The sequence below is a fragment of the Castor canadensis genome, chromosome 5, assembly GCF_047511655.1.
Source record: "Castor canadensis chromosome 5, mCasCan1.hap1v2, whole genome shotgun sequence".
Classification (NCBI taxonomy): domain Eukaryota; kingdom Metazoa; phylum Chordata; class Mammalia; order Rodentia; family Castoridae; genus Castor; species Castor canadensis.
This window is the reverse complement of record NC_133390.1, coordinates 166,471,831-166,486,031: the sequence shown is the minus strand read 5'-3', so window position 1 is coordinate 166,486,031 and position 14,201 is coordinate 166,471,831. Positions and strand designations below refer to the sequence as shown.

The 14,201-nt window shown below is 48.0% G+C and overlaps 1 protein-coding gene across 4 annotated transcripts in view; it reads right to left on the bottom strand.

Annotated features, from left to right (window-relative positions):
- Tox2 (TOX high mobility group box family member 2) overlaps nucleotides 1-7,196 on the bottom strand; it is a 120,412-nt gene extending 113,216 nt beyond the window's left edge. For 2 of the 4 annotated variants that reach the window (XM_020173137.2, XM_074074813.1), the window contains exon 1: nucleotides 7,077-7,196. In XM_020173137.2, the coding sequence (XP_020028726.1) occupies nucleotides 7,077-7,175 (99 nt within the window). In that variant the 5' untranslated portion in view covers nucleotides 7,176-7,196. Of the gene's footprint in view, nucleotides 1-5,767; nucleotides 5,943-5,988; nucleotides 6,875-7,076 lie in introns of those variants that run through there. The other 2 variants (XM_074074815.1, XM_074074817.1) reach the window with 2 other exon arrangements.
- Between the last annotated feature and the right edge of the window lie 7,005 nt (nucleotides 7,197-14,201).

The following is a 14,201-nucleotide window of genomic DNA, read 5'->3' as shown; positions in this document are numbered from 1 at the left end:
CGGTTACTGATGAAAGACATCGAGCTCTGCAGCAGGCAGGGCTGCCCATGCCTAACTCCTGAACCATCTGGACATGGTTGCCAGGAGTCGCCCTGGGCAAGCATCTGACACTCCCACAGGTGGGGAGATGAGTGCGGGGGTGGGATGGGGTGGGGGCACAGGGAAGTAACAGGGAAGCATCTTGGGGAAAAACATCCCTAACCCTGGTGCACATGGGAAAACCAAAATCTGGAATGGCTAAATGGTATGCCCAAGGTCACCAGGTCAAGCCAGTGAATGGTGCAGCTTCTACTTGAGCCAGTTCTCCCTGCTTCCAACTCACTTTCTCTCCTAGAGGGGAGCACCAAGTTAGGAAGCCAGGCACTGCCCTTCACAGGGTTGGACTGGGAGGCCCCACCTCCAGTAGCAGGTGCTTTGTTCAGCATTTTAACTCTAAGGTGCTGGCTTCTCTTTTTGAAAGCAAAGGAGCACATTTCCTGCTGGGGCCAGGGCAGTACATCATGATCTGCGCCCAACCAGGCAGCTCCATGGGGGAGCTACTGACGTGCCATTATGCAGGTGAGGGGATAACCACGTGGACAAGTTACCTGCACTGATGACGATGGAGGCAGCATTCAAAGCCAGGTCTGCTGAGTTCCAGAATCCACACCGCTCTCAATCCTGGAACCAGCTCTAAGAAATCAGGGCAACGAAACAGATCTCCCCATGCAAACACTGGGCAGCAGCCACAAAGCAGGGGATTCATGAGACACAGACTCAGGGGCTCTCCCTGCTGGGTCTGCTCAGGGGAAAGCCTCTAGGAAAACCCAAAAGACTTTTGGTCCCTGCCCTGCCCCAGACTACATGTGCTCACCACACTCTTCACATTATAGGAGCCAACCAGAGGCTGAGTACTAAAGTACAGGGGGGCAACTGGACAGCCCAGAAGTCATGTATTCACTCATTCATTCATTCAGCAAGTATTTGTTATGCACCCATAGGCCAGACCCACTCTGGGAATATGACAGTCACCCTCCCCATTTACAGATACGTCTCAAGACCCCTCCCAGCAGATGTACTAAACCCTATAAATACTATATTTTTCCTATACATACCTATGATAAAGTTTAATTTATAAATTAGGCACAATAATAACAACAAATAATAAGATAAAACAATTACAAAATATACTGTAATAAAAGTTATTTATAACTTATTGTTTCTGGAGTCATCCATTTAATTTTTCAGACCAGGATTGACCAGATACGGTTTACAAAAGTAAAGGCAGATAGTGGTTCCTGCCCTCCGATGCACATGCAGGCCCCTCTCCTTGCTATGGCTTGGATATGTGTCCCTGCAAAGGTGACTGGAGCTTGGACCAGAGAGGCAGTCCTAGGAGGGGGTGGAACCTTAAAGAGATGGGGCCCAGGGGGAGGTCCTTAGGTCAGTGCAGGCATGAGGTAGGTCTGTGAGCACACACCCCACCCCACCCCCATTGGTAGTTCTCAGGAGAGAGTTGTTATAAAATGAGAAAGCCTTGTCCCTCCCAGCCCTCTGCCTGTGGTTTGAGATGGAATCACATGCTCCCACCACTGCTGTCCAAGCCACAGTGTGATGCAGTCCAGGGGTAGCTTTCACAGGACCTGTGCTGTGTCCTTTGGACTTTCAGTCTCCAAAACTCTGAACCAAATAAACTGCTCTTATAAAGTTAGCCTGTCTCAGGTATTTTGTTATGGTAATGAAAAGCTGACTAATACACTCCTCAAAAAGCATTATCCTCATCCCCTGGCAGGAGGAGTGTCCTTGCCACAGTTATAAAGGACATCTCCAGCCTTCATTTCATTATATCTCCTCACCACACTGTCCTGTGTGGCTGATGGCCACTGGTTTTCTGCCCCTCTGCACACAAGGGAACAGAGATCCAAAGAAGGGCACTGACATGTTCAAGGTGACCCAGCAACAGGGTGGGCAATGCCCAGCCTGGGCTGATGCTTGTGACATGCAAAGCGTGGTCCTGGAGGAGCCTCCAGGACAGATAGAGTACATTTTTAGATGGAAAGTAAAGAAGAGGTCTCAAACAGAGATTCAGGCACCTTCCAGAGCTAATTCCAACCATGCCGGCTCACAGCTCATCCCACCCAGGGATCCTTCTACAAGGTCCACCCACAGCCACCTGTCTCCTGCAGAAGGAAGCCATGGAACTCTCATCCCCAGAGATGCTACACAGGCCTCAGATCCCTTAAGTCCAGGTAAGGCAGTAACAACAAGTCTCATCTCATGGATTTTTACCCAAAGGAGACTCCAACCATTCAGTAACCAAGTTTCTCTAGCTCCCCATCCTCCCACAATGCTGTGCCCAGAGTAGTGTGGGTGGACAGAGGAATCATTCACCCACCAGCATGTATTTACTGAGCAATTACGAGGAGGCATTGTGCCCAGTGCTGGGCATGGTTCCTGCTGCCAGAAGCCCACAAAAACCTGTACACAAACAGCCAAACCACCACTACACCCCGGACACAGTGTGGCCCCAAACCAGCAGTACCATCACCTGGGGGTTCACTAGACATGCAAATTCTCAGAGCCCTTCCTCAGACCAAAAGAATCAGGATATCTGGAGCTGGAGCCCAGGAATCTGTTTTTAAAAGTGTGTCAGATCTGCATAATGCCTGTCTGGATCAGAAAGGCTTCCTCAACCTCCCTATTTAGCATTGCAAGCCAGTCCCAGGCCTTGGCTCCCCTAATCCTCTTCCCTGCTTCATATTTCTCTGAAGCTGTATTATTGTCAACCAGAATACCACATATCTCAACCATGTATTTACAACTATAACTTCCTACACTAATGGCAGCTTCTGAGGGAAGCAATTTGAGACACTTTTGTTCACTACTCTAGCATCAGTTGTCTAGCACAGTGCCCAGCACAAAGAAATGATCAATAAATATTTGTCAATTGAATGATGGATGGCAGAATGTGCCACATTCCACACACTACTAGTTCTTGGGAGAGCCTGAAGAGAGAAGGCTGTGGGCCACAAACCACCACATGGGGAAGGTGGGGCTCAGGTTGGCCTTGAAGGATGTTTAGGCCAGGGACGAAGGATGCTTGGTACAGAGAAGCTAAGCCTCTTATTGGAATAAGTCCCAGATGGTTAATACCATCATTATCTGATTAATAGCTGGTATGTGGCAAGAATTGTCCCAGCCTCCATCCCCTGACTTAACCTCCTGAGCCTCAGAGGAAAGTAGTGTTCTCAAAGGGGTACCAAGGCTCAGTGGCATTAGATAATTTGCCCCTCACACAAAAAGACTCATACAAGAATGTTCATAGCAGCTTTATTTATAGTTTCTCCAACCTGGAAACAAACCCAAATGCCCATTCTGCAGGTGAATGAACAAACCAATTGTGCTACATTCATACATGTAACATTACTCAGCAATAAGACTGAACAAACCACACACACACCAGCAAGCATGGATCTTGAAGACATGTTGAGCAAAAAGAAGGCAGACACAAAAATGTTTATACTACATATGAAGCTCTAGAACTTAAATACAGTTAATAAGCTAAATTGAACTTAAGTTAAGCATTGGTAACAGAAAGCAGATAAGAAATTGCCACTGGGGGGGAGGGGATGAGGATGATGACTGAGAAGAGAATATATTCTATATTCAGAATGGGTTAGTAGTTATATGGGCATTTATATTTGTCAAAACTTGTAGAACTGAACACTTAAAATCTGTATTTTATCATATTAAATCATATCTCAGTAAAAGATGAGATAAAAATAATTTTGCCCTAAGTCACAAAGCCACAAATGGAGATGTGAAACGAGGCTCACCTAATTCCAATGCCCACACACATCTGCTGGGGTTGAGTAGGGAGTCCCCAGCAACCCCCCAGCCTGGTAAAATGCCTTGCCAAAATCTGAATGAAAGGATTCACAGTTATCTTAGGATGGAAGTCTCAGGCCTCCAGCCCCCAAACCATGACAGAGATTCATAGGGAGGCCAGACTAGTGTCCTGGTGGGAGTCAACAAACTGGGTTCAGGCCACAGCTCTGCTCTTCACTTGCTGTATAACCTGTGAGTTCACTATGACTCAGTTTCTCCTTTTATGGAGCAAAGATGAAGGAGGGAATCAATGGTTCCCATCATAGGACCCTGGATCCTGGGGCCCAAAGGAGCACAGGCACCTGTTTACCAAGCACTATTTTTATGTTAAATAAGTAATGTGCCTAGTCAATTTTTCTAATGCCTGCTAATATTATAATAATTAATATAAAGCACATCTATTTCAAAGCAAAAGTGAAACCACAATACCTTGTTTTCATTGTGTATTTTCTCAAACAAAAGACACCAAAAGAACAACTACTGCTCATGACTTTGGTTTAAAGAGGCTAGGAATTTCTTTGTAGAGGATTGCTAAGGGGCTGGTCGCCAAGGGGACGGTCACCAAGGGGACGGTCGCCAAGTGCCCTTCCAGGTCAACTGCCCCATAGTTGTCCCACATCACTTGGACAAATGCTTGCCCTTGTATTCCGAAGGCCTGGGTCCCTGTGGGACAAGCCTCTTGTCGGAGCTTGAGGGACAGAGCCCCCCATGTGTGGTCTGCATCCTGGCTCTGCAGCCCCCTCTGCTGCAAGTCCCCAAATGTCATCATTACAGCACCTTAGGCCTCAGTCTCCCCTCCAGCTCTGATAATGACCAGTAAAGACGAAGCCTGGGCATTTTCCTCCCTGACCCCTTACCATGAGCCTTCAGTGCCAGAAAAGGGAGTCCTTGGTCACAATCGTACCCTAGTCCCCAGCCACTACCACTGAAGACCATAGCCACTAACAAGATTCTGGTCCTAGCCTAGCCAAGCCCCCTCACCCCCACCTTCCCCCAAGCCTGAAGGACTGAGTAGCAGAGCTCACATTCAAGCACAAGGTGAGACCTTTTTACTCACCCCGGTGGCCCAGCCTGACCCCCTACTCTAGACACATCCTCAGCTACAGGCCAGGGGTCCTAGATCACAGATAAAAACCCGTTTCTCACGGCCTCCCCGCGTGAGCCCTCCCCTCAGGTTTCTCGATGGTTCGGGTGCTGAGTCAGAGCTTTATAGAGACTCAGAATAAGGCAGGGCCTCTCATAGGCCTTGATCTGGGCCCGCCCCACTCTGACGGGGATTTATAGAAACACCACCCTCAAAGAAGCCTCCTCTGGGCAAAGCCCACCTACCCACCCAATCCCCAATCCCCACCCATGCCCCCAACGCTGAGGCTAGAACCTACCTAGCACACTTGATATGTGAAAAGTAACAAAGCCAGTGGTCAAAGACCACCAGCTCCCTGTACACCCACTCTCCTCCCCTTGAAAACTCCACTCGCTACTTTTATTCTATTTTCCCTCCCTCAGACTGGAAGCAGCTCGTGAACCTGCCTTCTCTCAAGGGTATACCATCCCCCTCTCACGAACTTTGCTGGTCAATAGACAAAAGATAATCACCCAACCCACAGTGAGATCGCCTGCCACCCACCTCTGCCCCAGGACCTTCCAGACCCTGGAGGCCCAGACCCTCCTTCCCCGCCCCTCTCCATTCCCCACCACCGTGGGCAAACTGCAGAGGGCTTTACTTAGGGCCTGAGGACGCACTTGGCAAGGCCCAGGGAGGCCCAGCGATTGGCGCCGGACACCCCCACCCACCCACACGCACACTGCATCCCCACTGCAAGGGGCTAGGCGAAAAACCAATGGGGAACGGGAGAGACCCGGATAGGGGCGCCGATCCAGCCACCCGAGGCGCACTCACCACGCAGCGCCGCGGAGCCCGCGCGTCTGCGCTTGGGCGGCGGGGAAACAAACCCACGCGCGCTGTTCAATCCGGGCTCCGAGTGACGAAAAGCCACGCTCGGCTCCTACCGGCCACAGACCGAGGCACAGACCCGCAGACCCGCTGACCTTCTGGCTTCCCAACTAAGTTTGAAAGTTCCCTTCCCCGATAGGAAAAAGGACGCGGACCTCGGGACTGACCCTAAGCATCCGGGTTGGGCTCCGCGGGGGAGCGGGGGTTGGACCTCCTGTCCGGGGTTGGAGACGCGCAAGCCTCTGACGCGCAAGAACTAGTGGGGCGCTGCGCAGCCCACTAGACCTGGCTAGGGGTGGGGACCGCGATCTTGGAAAAATGGGGTAGGGATATGCCCCTGGCTTCAGCCCCAGTCTGGAGGGACTCCCGCTCACCGTTCCCGGGAGGGGACAGGCCTTGATTGGTCATTGCCAACTCGGAATCGAAGGCGCCGCTGGGCAGTGACAGCCAATTAGTATACAGCCCAATTAGTGCGCGGCTACGTCGAGAAGTTAAAACCTCGACGCGGGAGAGTGGGTGACCAAGGTGTGTGTATGGGGGGGTGGTTAGGAAATGAAGGGCAATGTGGAGCCTGTGGCTGTCCCTGGGTGTGACCGCGTGTGACTGTGTGACCATCAGGGCGATTTGTATCTGCGGTTCACCGTCCAGGGGTGGCTGTGTGTGGCAGTGCGCGCTTGTGTGAGTCATTGTATGAGCTGTGACTGTCGCAGAGACTTCTTTGTGTGACCGTCCCCATCTGTAACTAGGTGTGACAGCTGACAGGGGCATATAACAGTGTGTGTGGCGACATAATGTGTGTGGCTGTGTGACTTGTGTCTGGTAGTGTGCCTGTACGTGGGCGAGTGACTGCAAGTCGTTGTGTATAAATGACTGTCAAGCTGACTTGTGTGGGACGGTAAAGACAGGGCAAGTAGTGCATGGCTGTCTGTGTAGCAGTGGGTCACTGTGCGTCAGCTAGGGAATGAGAGGCGTGGGTGAGTGTGTCACTATGTCGTCGTCCGAGTGACTGTCGGGGTGACTTCTGCCTGTGACCAGAACAACTCAGGGCGTGTGTGTGACCGCGAGGGTATCGGTGTGAAGGGGCACGTGCCCGTCGGCGGGGCTGTTATGTGCGTGTCCCCCAGTGTGCGCCCCAGAGCGCGCGCGTCCCAAGCCGCCAGGTGACTCTTGCCCTGCGCTCCGGCCCAGGACGCTCGGGCCCTGGCCAGGGGTCGGAAGGCGCCCGCGTGGCCCGTTCACCGCGCCCCCCGCCTACCTTGCTGCAGTGGTAGTAGTCCAGGTGCGCCAGGCCGGCGGGCTCGGCCCCGGGCCGCGCGCCCACCGCGGGCGCCGAGGGGTACAGGCGAACGTCCATGGCGGGCGCGGCGGCGGCGGCGGCGGCGGCTCCCGCGGGCAGTGCCTGGGCGGGCGGCGGTGGGAGCCCTGTGCGAGCGGGTGTGCGAGCGCGGGGGGCGGGCCGGGGGCGGGGCCCGCATCAGCGCCCCGCCCCCGCCCCGCCCCGCCCGCGCGCGCTATTGTTCCGGCCTCGGGCGCCTTGGAGGGCAGGGGGCCGGGGCGGCTGCGGGGAGGTCGCCGTCAGGGCTGGGCGCCCGCCGGGGCCGCTGCCTGGCCCTCCGCCCCGAGGGTCCCTAGGGTTGCGCTCCTGCTCAGACAGTCCTTCCCTGTCCCGCCTTTCGCCACCAAGAAAGAGGGGAAGAAAAAGCCGGCACCTACCCCTCTCCAGACGTGGGACACTCCCTGCCCTAAATATTTGGGGCGACGCCAACCCCCACATGGCATGGTAGAAGGAGGTAACAGAACACCTTCAAAGATGGTTACTGCTTTACCTGGGGGGAAAGCGGCCCAGCGCCTGAGGCCGATCTTAGGGTACCCTCTCATCCATCATCTGATTGATTAGTTACAGTAAGGGGGAACAGCGCACGTAAACTCTTAATTTTATATATGGGGAAACTGAGGCAAGGACTTGCGGCACCAGTAACCAAGCACCAGGCCGGCGTGCTCCACTGCCCGCAGAACTGAAAGTGCTTGGAGAAGGTGTTAGAATTCCTACCCCTTTAACGATTTTCGGGGGCGGGGGGAGAACTGAAGCTCAGAGTATGGGGGTAAAGTAGGCCTCCACTCATGACGTCCTAGAGTGCGAAAAGAAAGCAAGTGGATTGGACCCCTGGCAGGTCAAAGAAATGACTGGAAGGTGGACTTCCTCTCTAAAAAGGAAGTCTCTCAACCCCCCCATCCCACCCCAATTCCACAGACCCTTGTTAGCTACTAGACTGTTGCTCCTCCCCTTTTCATGCAAGAATTGTCTACACCAGCATCTCAACTCCTTCACCTCCTACTCATTGCCCCACCCACTGTCCCCTGCTTCCTGTGTTCCTGTCTCTGGAATACCTTTGAGGCCTGCCTGGAAAGGGACAGGAGGCACAAGTCAGCTAGTACAGGATTGTCCTGTGGCAGTAGGACATAGTGTGCTATTTGGTGAAAAAGGCTTGGGTCTCTTGCCCACTTAGGAGGCAGCTTAGAATTTAGCTCCCACCTTCTGCTTGGGCTTTGCTGGTCCTTGGCCTAAAGCTAACACCAGTATTTGTAACCATAAAAATTCAGGAACACAAACTAGGTGTGGGAAACAGACTTTCCCTGAAGGGTTGGGAATAACAGAGGGAAATGACAGCTCAGAAGGGAAAGAACTCCTAAATACATTTCAGCAGTCATTGTTTCTAGAAACTCAGTGCCACTGCTTATCAAAAGGAATTTCCTCCTAAGCCTTTCTTTTCTTTTTTTCAATCTAGATACCCAACCCACCAGCCCTACTTACTATAAAGATCATCCGTGCATACACACCATTTCTCTGCAGTGCTTTGTCACAAAGCAAGTAGTCTATTTGCACATGGGACTGTTTCTGTATTCTCTATTTTGTTCTGTTGGCCTGTTTTCTCTCCTTGTGCCATTATCATATTGTCTGAACTACTGCAGCTTTATAAGTCTTAATGTCCCATAGAACAAGTCTACCTACTTGTTCTTTAAGGCTGTCTTGACTATTGAACTTTGTACTTTTACAGAAATCTTAAAATCAGCTCATTTGTTTACAGACACACACACACACACAATCCTGCTGGAGTTTTGATTGGTATCACATTGACTTTAGATCAATTTGGACAAAATTGACATTTTCAATGAGAATTCTTCTTATCCATGAACATGGTATGTCCATTTTTTTTTCAAAAATCTAGCAATGATTTGTATGTGGAAATCTGTCACATCTCTTATTAGATTTAGACCTCAGTGTTTTGGTTTTGATGCTGTTATAAATGATTTCATTATTTTACCTTGTTTGTTGGCAATATAGTATAGTGGTTTTATAGCAAGTCCACAGATCCTTTGACACTTCTCCCAAAGGGTGGAGCCTAGTAACCTTCACTTTGAAAAAGACTGATATTAGTAAATGGTTTTTAACAAATAGTGAGGCGGAAGTGATGCTGTGTGACTTCTGAGGTTGGACCATTAAAAGTCGATACAGCTCTGCCTGGCTCCCTCTCGTGGGGCCTTTGTCTTTGAAGTTCTAGGCCACCATGTAAGAAAGAAGCCTCTGGCTGCCAGGCTTTGATAAAGCCCAAACTAACCCACACGCAGAAACCATATGCACAGACCCTGGAACTAAATGAAGACAGGAAGATGCCTTGCTGTTCCCAGCTGCTCCACTTCTGTCCACTGCCTGATGCAATCACATAAACCCTCTGAAATGTGTAGCTAAGCCTTTCCTGAATTCAAAACATACAGAAACTGGGACAGGTAATAAGCACTTATTGTTATTGTGAACCACAAAGTTTTGAGGTAGTTTGTTACTCAAGAATACAAACTTATTATAAATAGAATTTTACCTAATGTCCTTATACCCAGCAATATCAACAAGCTCACTTATTAATTTTATTTGTAGATTCTCTGCCTTTAAAAAAAATACTACATTTTCTATCTAATCTGTAAAAATGAGGATTTACTTTCCCTTTTTAATCTTTATACATTTCTCTTTCTTGCCTTGTTTCACTGGCCAGTATCACCAATATAATGTCCAAAGTAATAATGGCAGCCATCCTTGTCTCCTTCTTTATCTCAGAAAAAATATCAGTATTTCACTATGACTAGCGTTTGCCATACATTTTGTCTCATTCTTTGTGAATACCTTTGTTGCAGGTTGGTGAGGTCAATCTACACAAACACACTTGAGGTCAAGAAATAAGATTGCTGTGGCTGTTTTACTGATGGGAAGAATGGGACCAGTGAGGAATGTTCTCAACACCCCAAAGTTAATAGCAGAGCCAGAGCTATGGCTTAGCCCAAGATTCCCACCTGGAGTACTCCCCCTTGCCTGCATTTCTAATCTTGGTCTCATCAACTTTGACCAAAGCCCGTGATGTAGAGGCCCACACGCAAGGGTCAGCTGAGCAGCCATTGTCTTCTTGAAGTCTGCCAGCAGCAGCAACCATCAGCCCTGCCAGTCCTCTACATATGTTCCCTTCCTTGAGGAGAGGGGTAGCACCAAGGGGGCATCTGGGAAGTCTGGTTGTGAAGTCCAGGGAGGCTGTGTAGGCCCAAAAGCTGGGCTCCACCCTGGAGTGTTAACAGTTGATAGAAAGTTGATGAGTTGTCTCCACTGAAGTAACACCACAGCCACATCTGTCATCTTCAGGATGGGAGTGGGGCTTCAGCCCTCCTCTCTTGGGGGATCTGAGAGGGAATCTCTAATCTCAACCATAAGACAAGCTGATTTATGTCCTGCCTACAGCAGCCCAGTTTGGGAACTCAGGATAACTGCTTTGCATTTTCCAGCTTTCAACTTCTTATGCCTTAAGTACCCTACAATCAAAATATAAATGTGTTTGGTATGTTTTATTGTTAGTTAGATGTGATAAAGCCAACCGACTGGGAGATCGTTGCTATTGACAAGGTAGTTTGGAACTCACATTCCCAAGAGGGGGGGCACACCATGCCACAGAGGGCCACACGGGAAGTACCAAGATCAGCCACGAGGCAGAGGAAGAGGGGAGAACTGTGCCTAAGCACTTCTAATGTGGTTACCTTAGGAAGAGGAGCATACAGGCAACATAAGTAGGTTCAGGATTGGCCAATTTGAATGTCAGTGGATCTGGGATTAAGGCCCATCCCTAGTTTCTGGTTCCTGACCCTGGAGTGATTGAGGCAGGTGAATAGTGACCCAGAGTGTGGGAGCCCAATGAAGAATGCTGTTGGAGGTAAAGACTCCAAACAGCTTCTTCTTTCATTCTGACAGTGAAAGAAGTCACAACGCAGCCCTGTCTGTCTCTTTCTTCTGTGACTCTACTGTAAGCGTGCTGGGATATGTTATGTTGATCTGGGGTGCAGAAAAGGGAGATCCACAGAGAAAAACTCACCTGCCTTCATTGAGGTCCTCCAAAAGCAGACCCTGAGACAAGGGTTTTAGAACAAGAAGTTTGTGGACAGTGGTTGCCGGATACAGAGTAGGGGAGTGGGGAAGAGAAACAGGAAAGGGCAACAGTTAAGAAAGGGCATGTGCTGGGCGCCAGTGCCTCATGCCTATAATTCTAGCCACTCAGGAGGCAGAGATCAGGAGGATCATGGTTTGAAAGCAGCCCTGGCAAACATTCCACAAGACTATATCTCGATAAAACCCCTCCAAAAAAAAGGCTGGTGGAATGTCTCAAGGTGTAGGTCCTGAGTTCAAACTCCAGTACCATGCAAAATAAAGGGGGGGGGCACACGTTATTAAAACAAATGACCACTATGGAGCTGAATTCCACTGGAGAGCTCTTGAAAGCCATGTAGCACACATGTCCTACTTGAGGGGCAAGGAGCCTGGTCTTACTCACCAAGCCCTATCAGTCCAGGTTGACTGATGTTCCCAAGAGCATTCATTCCCAGAAAGAAAGCTCATGCAGGCAGGCAGAGGGGGTGCTGAAAACAGAGAAATCCCTTAAGCAGAGGGGTGCAGGAATCAGCAGAGGATGGGCTGCACGGGGAGGGGGAGGTGTAGGGAAATGTGTGAAGGTTTCGGACATGTGATAGAGTTGCCGTAATATCTGGATCCCTGCTCAGATCTGTGCAGTCACAGAGTAGAACTCTGCTTTCCTCGGACGCTTTGGCCTGTGTGTGCACACAAACATCTCAGGAACTTGGAAGTAGGTGGTTATTGTCTGAGCACAGCAGTTGGGCATTACAGATGTCTGGCAATTGCACCCTCCCCCCATCCTGGTCAACAGCACTCCAACTCGTCTATTATTTCTGAAAACTGGCCAAGTCAACCTGCAACTTCCACTTACAGTGTCTGCTGGGCAGCTGATCAACTGGGTTATTGCATGTGGCAGAGATTTGGGCACAAGGTGATTTGTTCAGGACCCTGCCCAGGAGAAGAGCACAAGACAAATGTCAGAAGCTCTGGATTCAAGTCCTGAGCTCTGCTCCCTGTTCAACTTTTTTTTTTTTTTAGTTTTGTAGTTTTGCAGTTTTGCAGTACTGGGGTTGAATTTAGGGCTTTACGCTTGCAGGGCTGGGGTTCTACCACTTGAGCACACACACCCCACCCCTGCCCCACTGCACCTCTTTGAGCCTCAAGCCTCAGCGTCCACTTCTGCAAAACCGGGTGGCAATGCCTACCTGTTTATCACTATGTGCTGGACACATAGAGAGAGAAACTAGAAAAGTTAAGTGTGAGTCACACTTTAAAAAGAAATAAGACATTACCATGTATTGAAGGGAATAAAAAGAAGCACTAATAACAGTTAAGAAGTACTGAGTGCCAGTTGTATGTCAGGCACTCTGCCAAGCACTGAGGATATACTACCCATTAATCTTGACAGCAATTCCATGCAGTAGGCACCACTCTTACCCCTACTTTATTCATGGGGAAACCGATGCACAGAGCAGCCAAGTAACTTACTTGCAGTGAGTACCTGGTGTAGCCAGGATCGGCAACTAGTCAGTTTGGCTGCAAGTCCCCATCCATAGTCACCAGACCTCATTGCATCTCTCTGATCTTTCTTATAAGTTAGTCTTTTGTTGAAACTACATTTAATTATTGAATAAGCTTGCAGAGAATTGAAATCTTTGATAAAAACTATTCAAATCTATATTAGTGTATAAGAAAACTACTAATGTTTTGGATTTTTACCTTATATACAGAAAACTTACCAAACTGTTATTTGTTCCTACTTCTTTCTGTAGATTCTTTTATTTTCTGAATAGATGATCATATTATCTCTAGAAAGAGAAATAGAAATAGATTCTGCTCTGTCTTCCTTGTCTTATCACTTCTTTATCTTCTCCCCAACTTTATTAAGGTAAAATTGACAAGTAAAAATTGTACACATTTCCAGTGTACAAGGTGATGTTTTGATATATGTACACACTGTGAAATGATTAAATCAAGAAGACTAAGTAGCATATCCATCTCACGTTCTTACCACTTTTTCTTGGTGAGACCATTTAAGATCATCAAGTACATCACTATTAATCTTTACCTCTTCTTATTGCATTGTCCAGCCCTTCTAGAATCACTGTTAAATAGAATCAGTGTTAAACAGAACTGGTGACGTTAGGCATTCTTGCCTCTTTCTTGCTTTAAGAACACACTTCTTACATTTCATCATTTAGCCAGTGAGGAACATACTAATTCTAAGTTTTTGGTGATACTTATATCAACTAGTAAGGTTTATAGTCTTAGTCTGCTAAGAGATTTATTCTAGCATGAAATTGTTACCAATGAAATTATCTGTGTTTTTATCTGCTACTAATATTATGTAGGAGTAAATAAACAGATTATATTCAATTGAACCATCCTTGAATTCCTGAGACGATTCTTGGGGCTTCTATTTGATAATTTTACTTTTAATACACTACTAAATTCTACTTGCATCTTTGTTAATAATTGAAATTGTTCTAAAATTTTCATTGTGCCACTGTTGCCAAACTGCATTGTCAGGATTATACTTGTTTTCTGTATATGAAAATGTATTCTCTTCCTGATAAATTTTACTACCACTTGCACTAAAAAAAAAAAAAAATCATATTCATTTTGCTTAATGAGTTTGGGAAGAATTTTGACAACTCATTCAACTTTTTTAAAGTGTAATTGAATTGTTATCTTATATTTTATTCAGTACATTTTGGTAAATTATACTTCTCCAGAGAGTTTTTAATTTCCCCAGAGTTTTCAAATGTATTGATGTAAAGTGTTTCTAGTATTACCTTTGATTTTTTAAGTCTACTGTATATTATCTCTGCTTTCCCTCCTTATTTCCTTGATCAATCATCCTCAAAGTTTGTCTGTATCACTAAACCATGTTTTTATTCTATATTTCTGTTTTCTATCATATGTTCTCTTCTCCCCAAATTT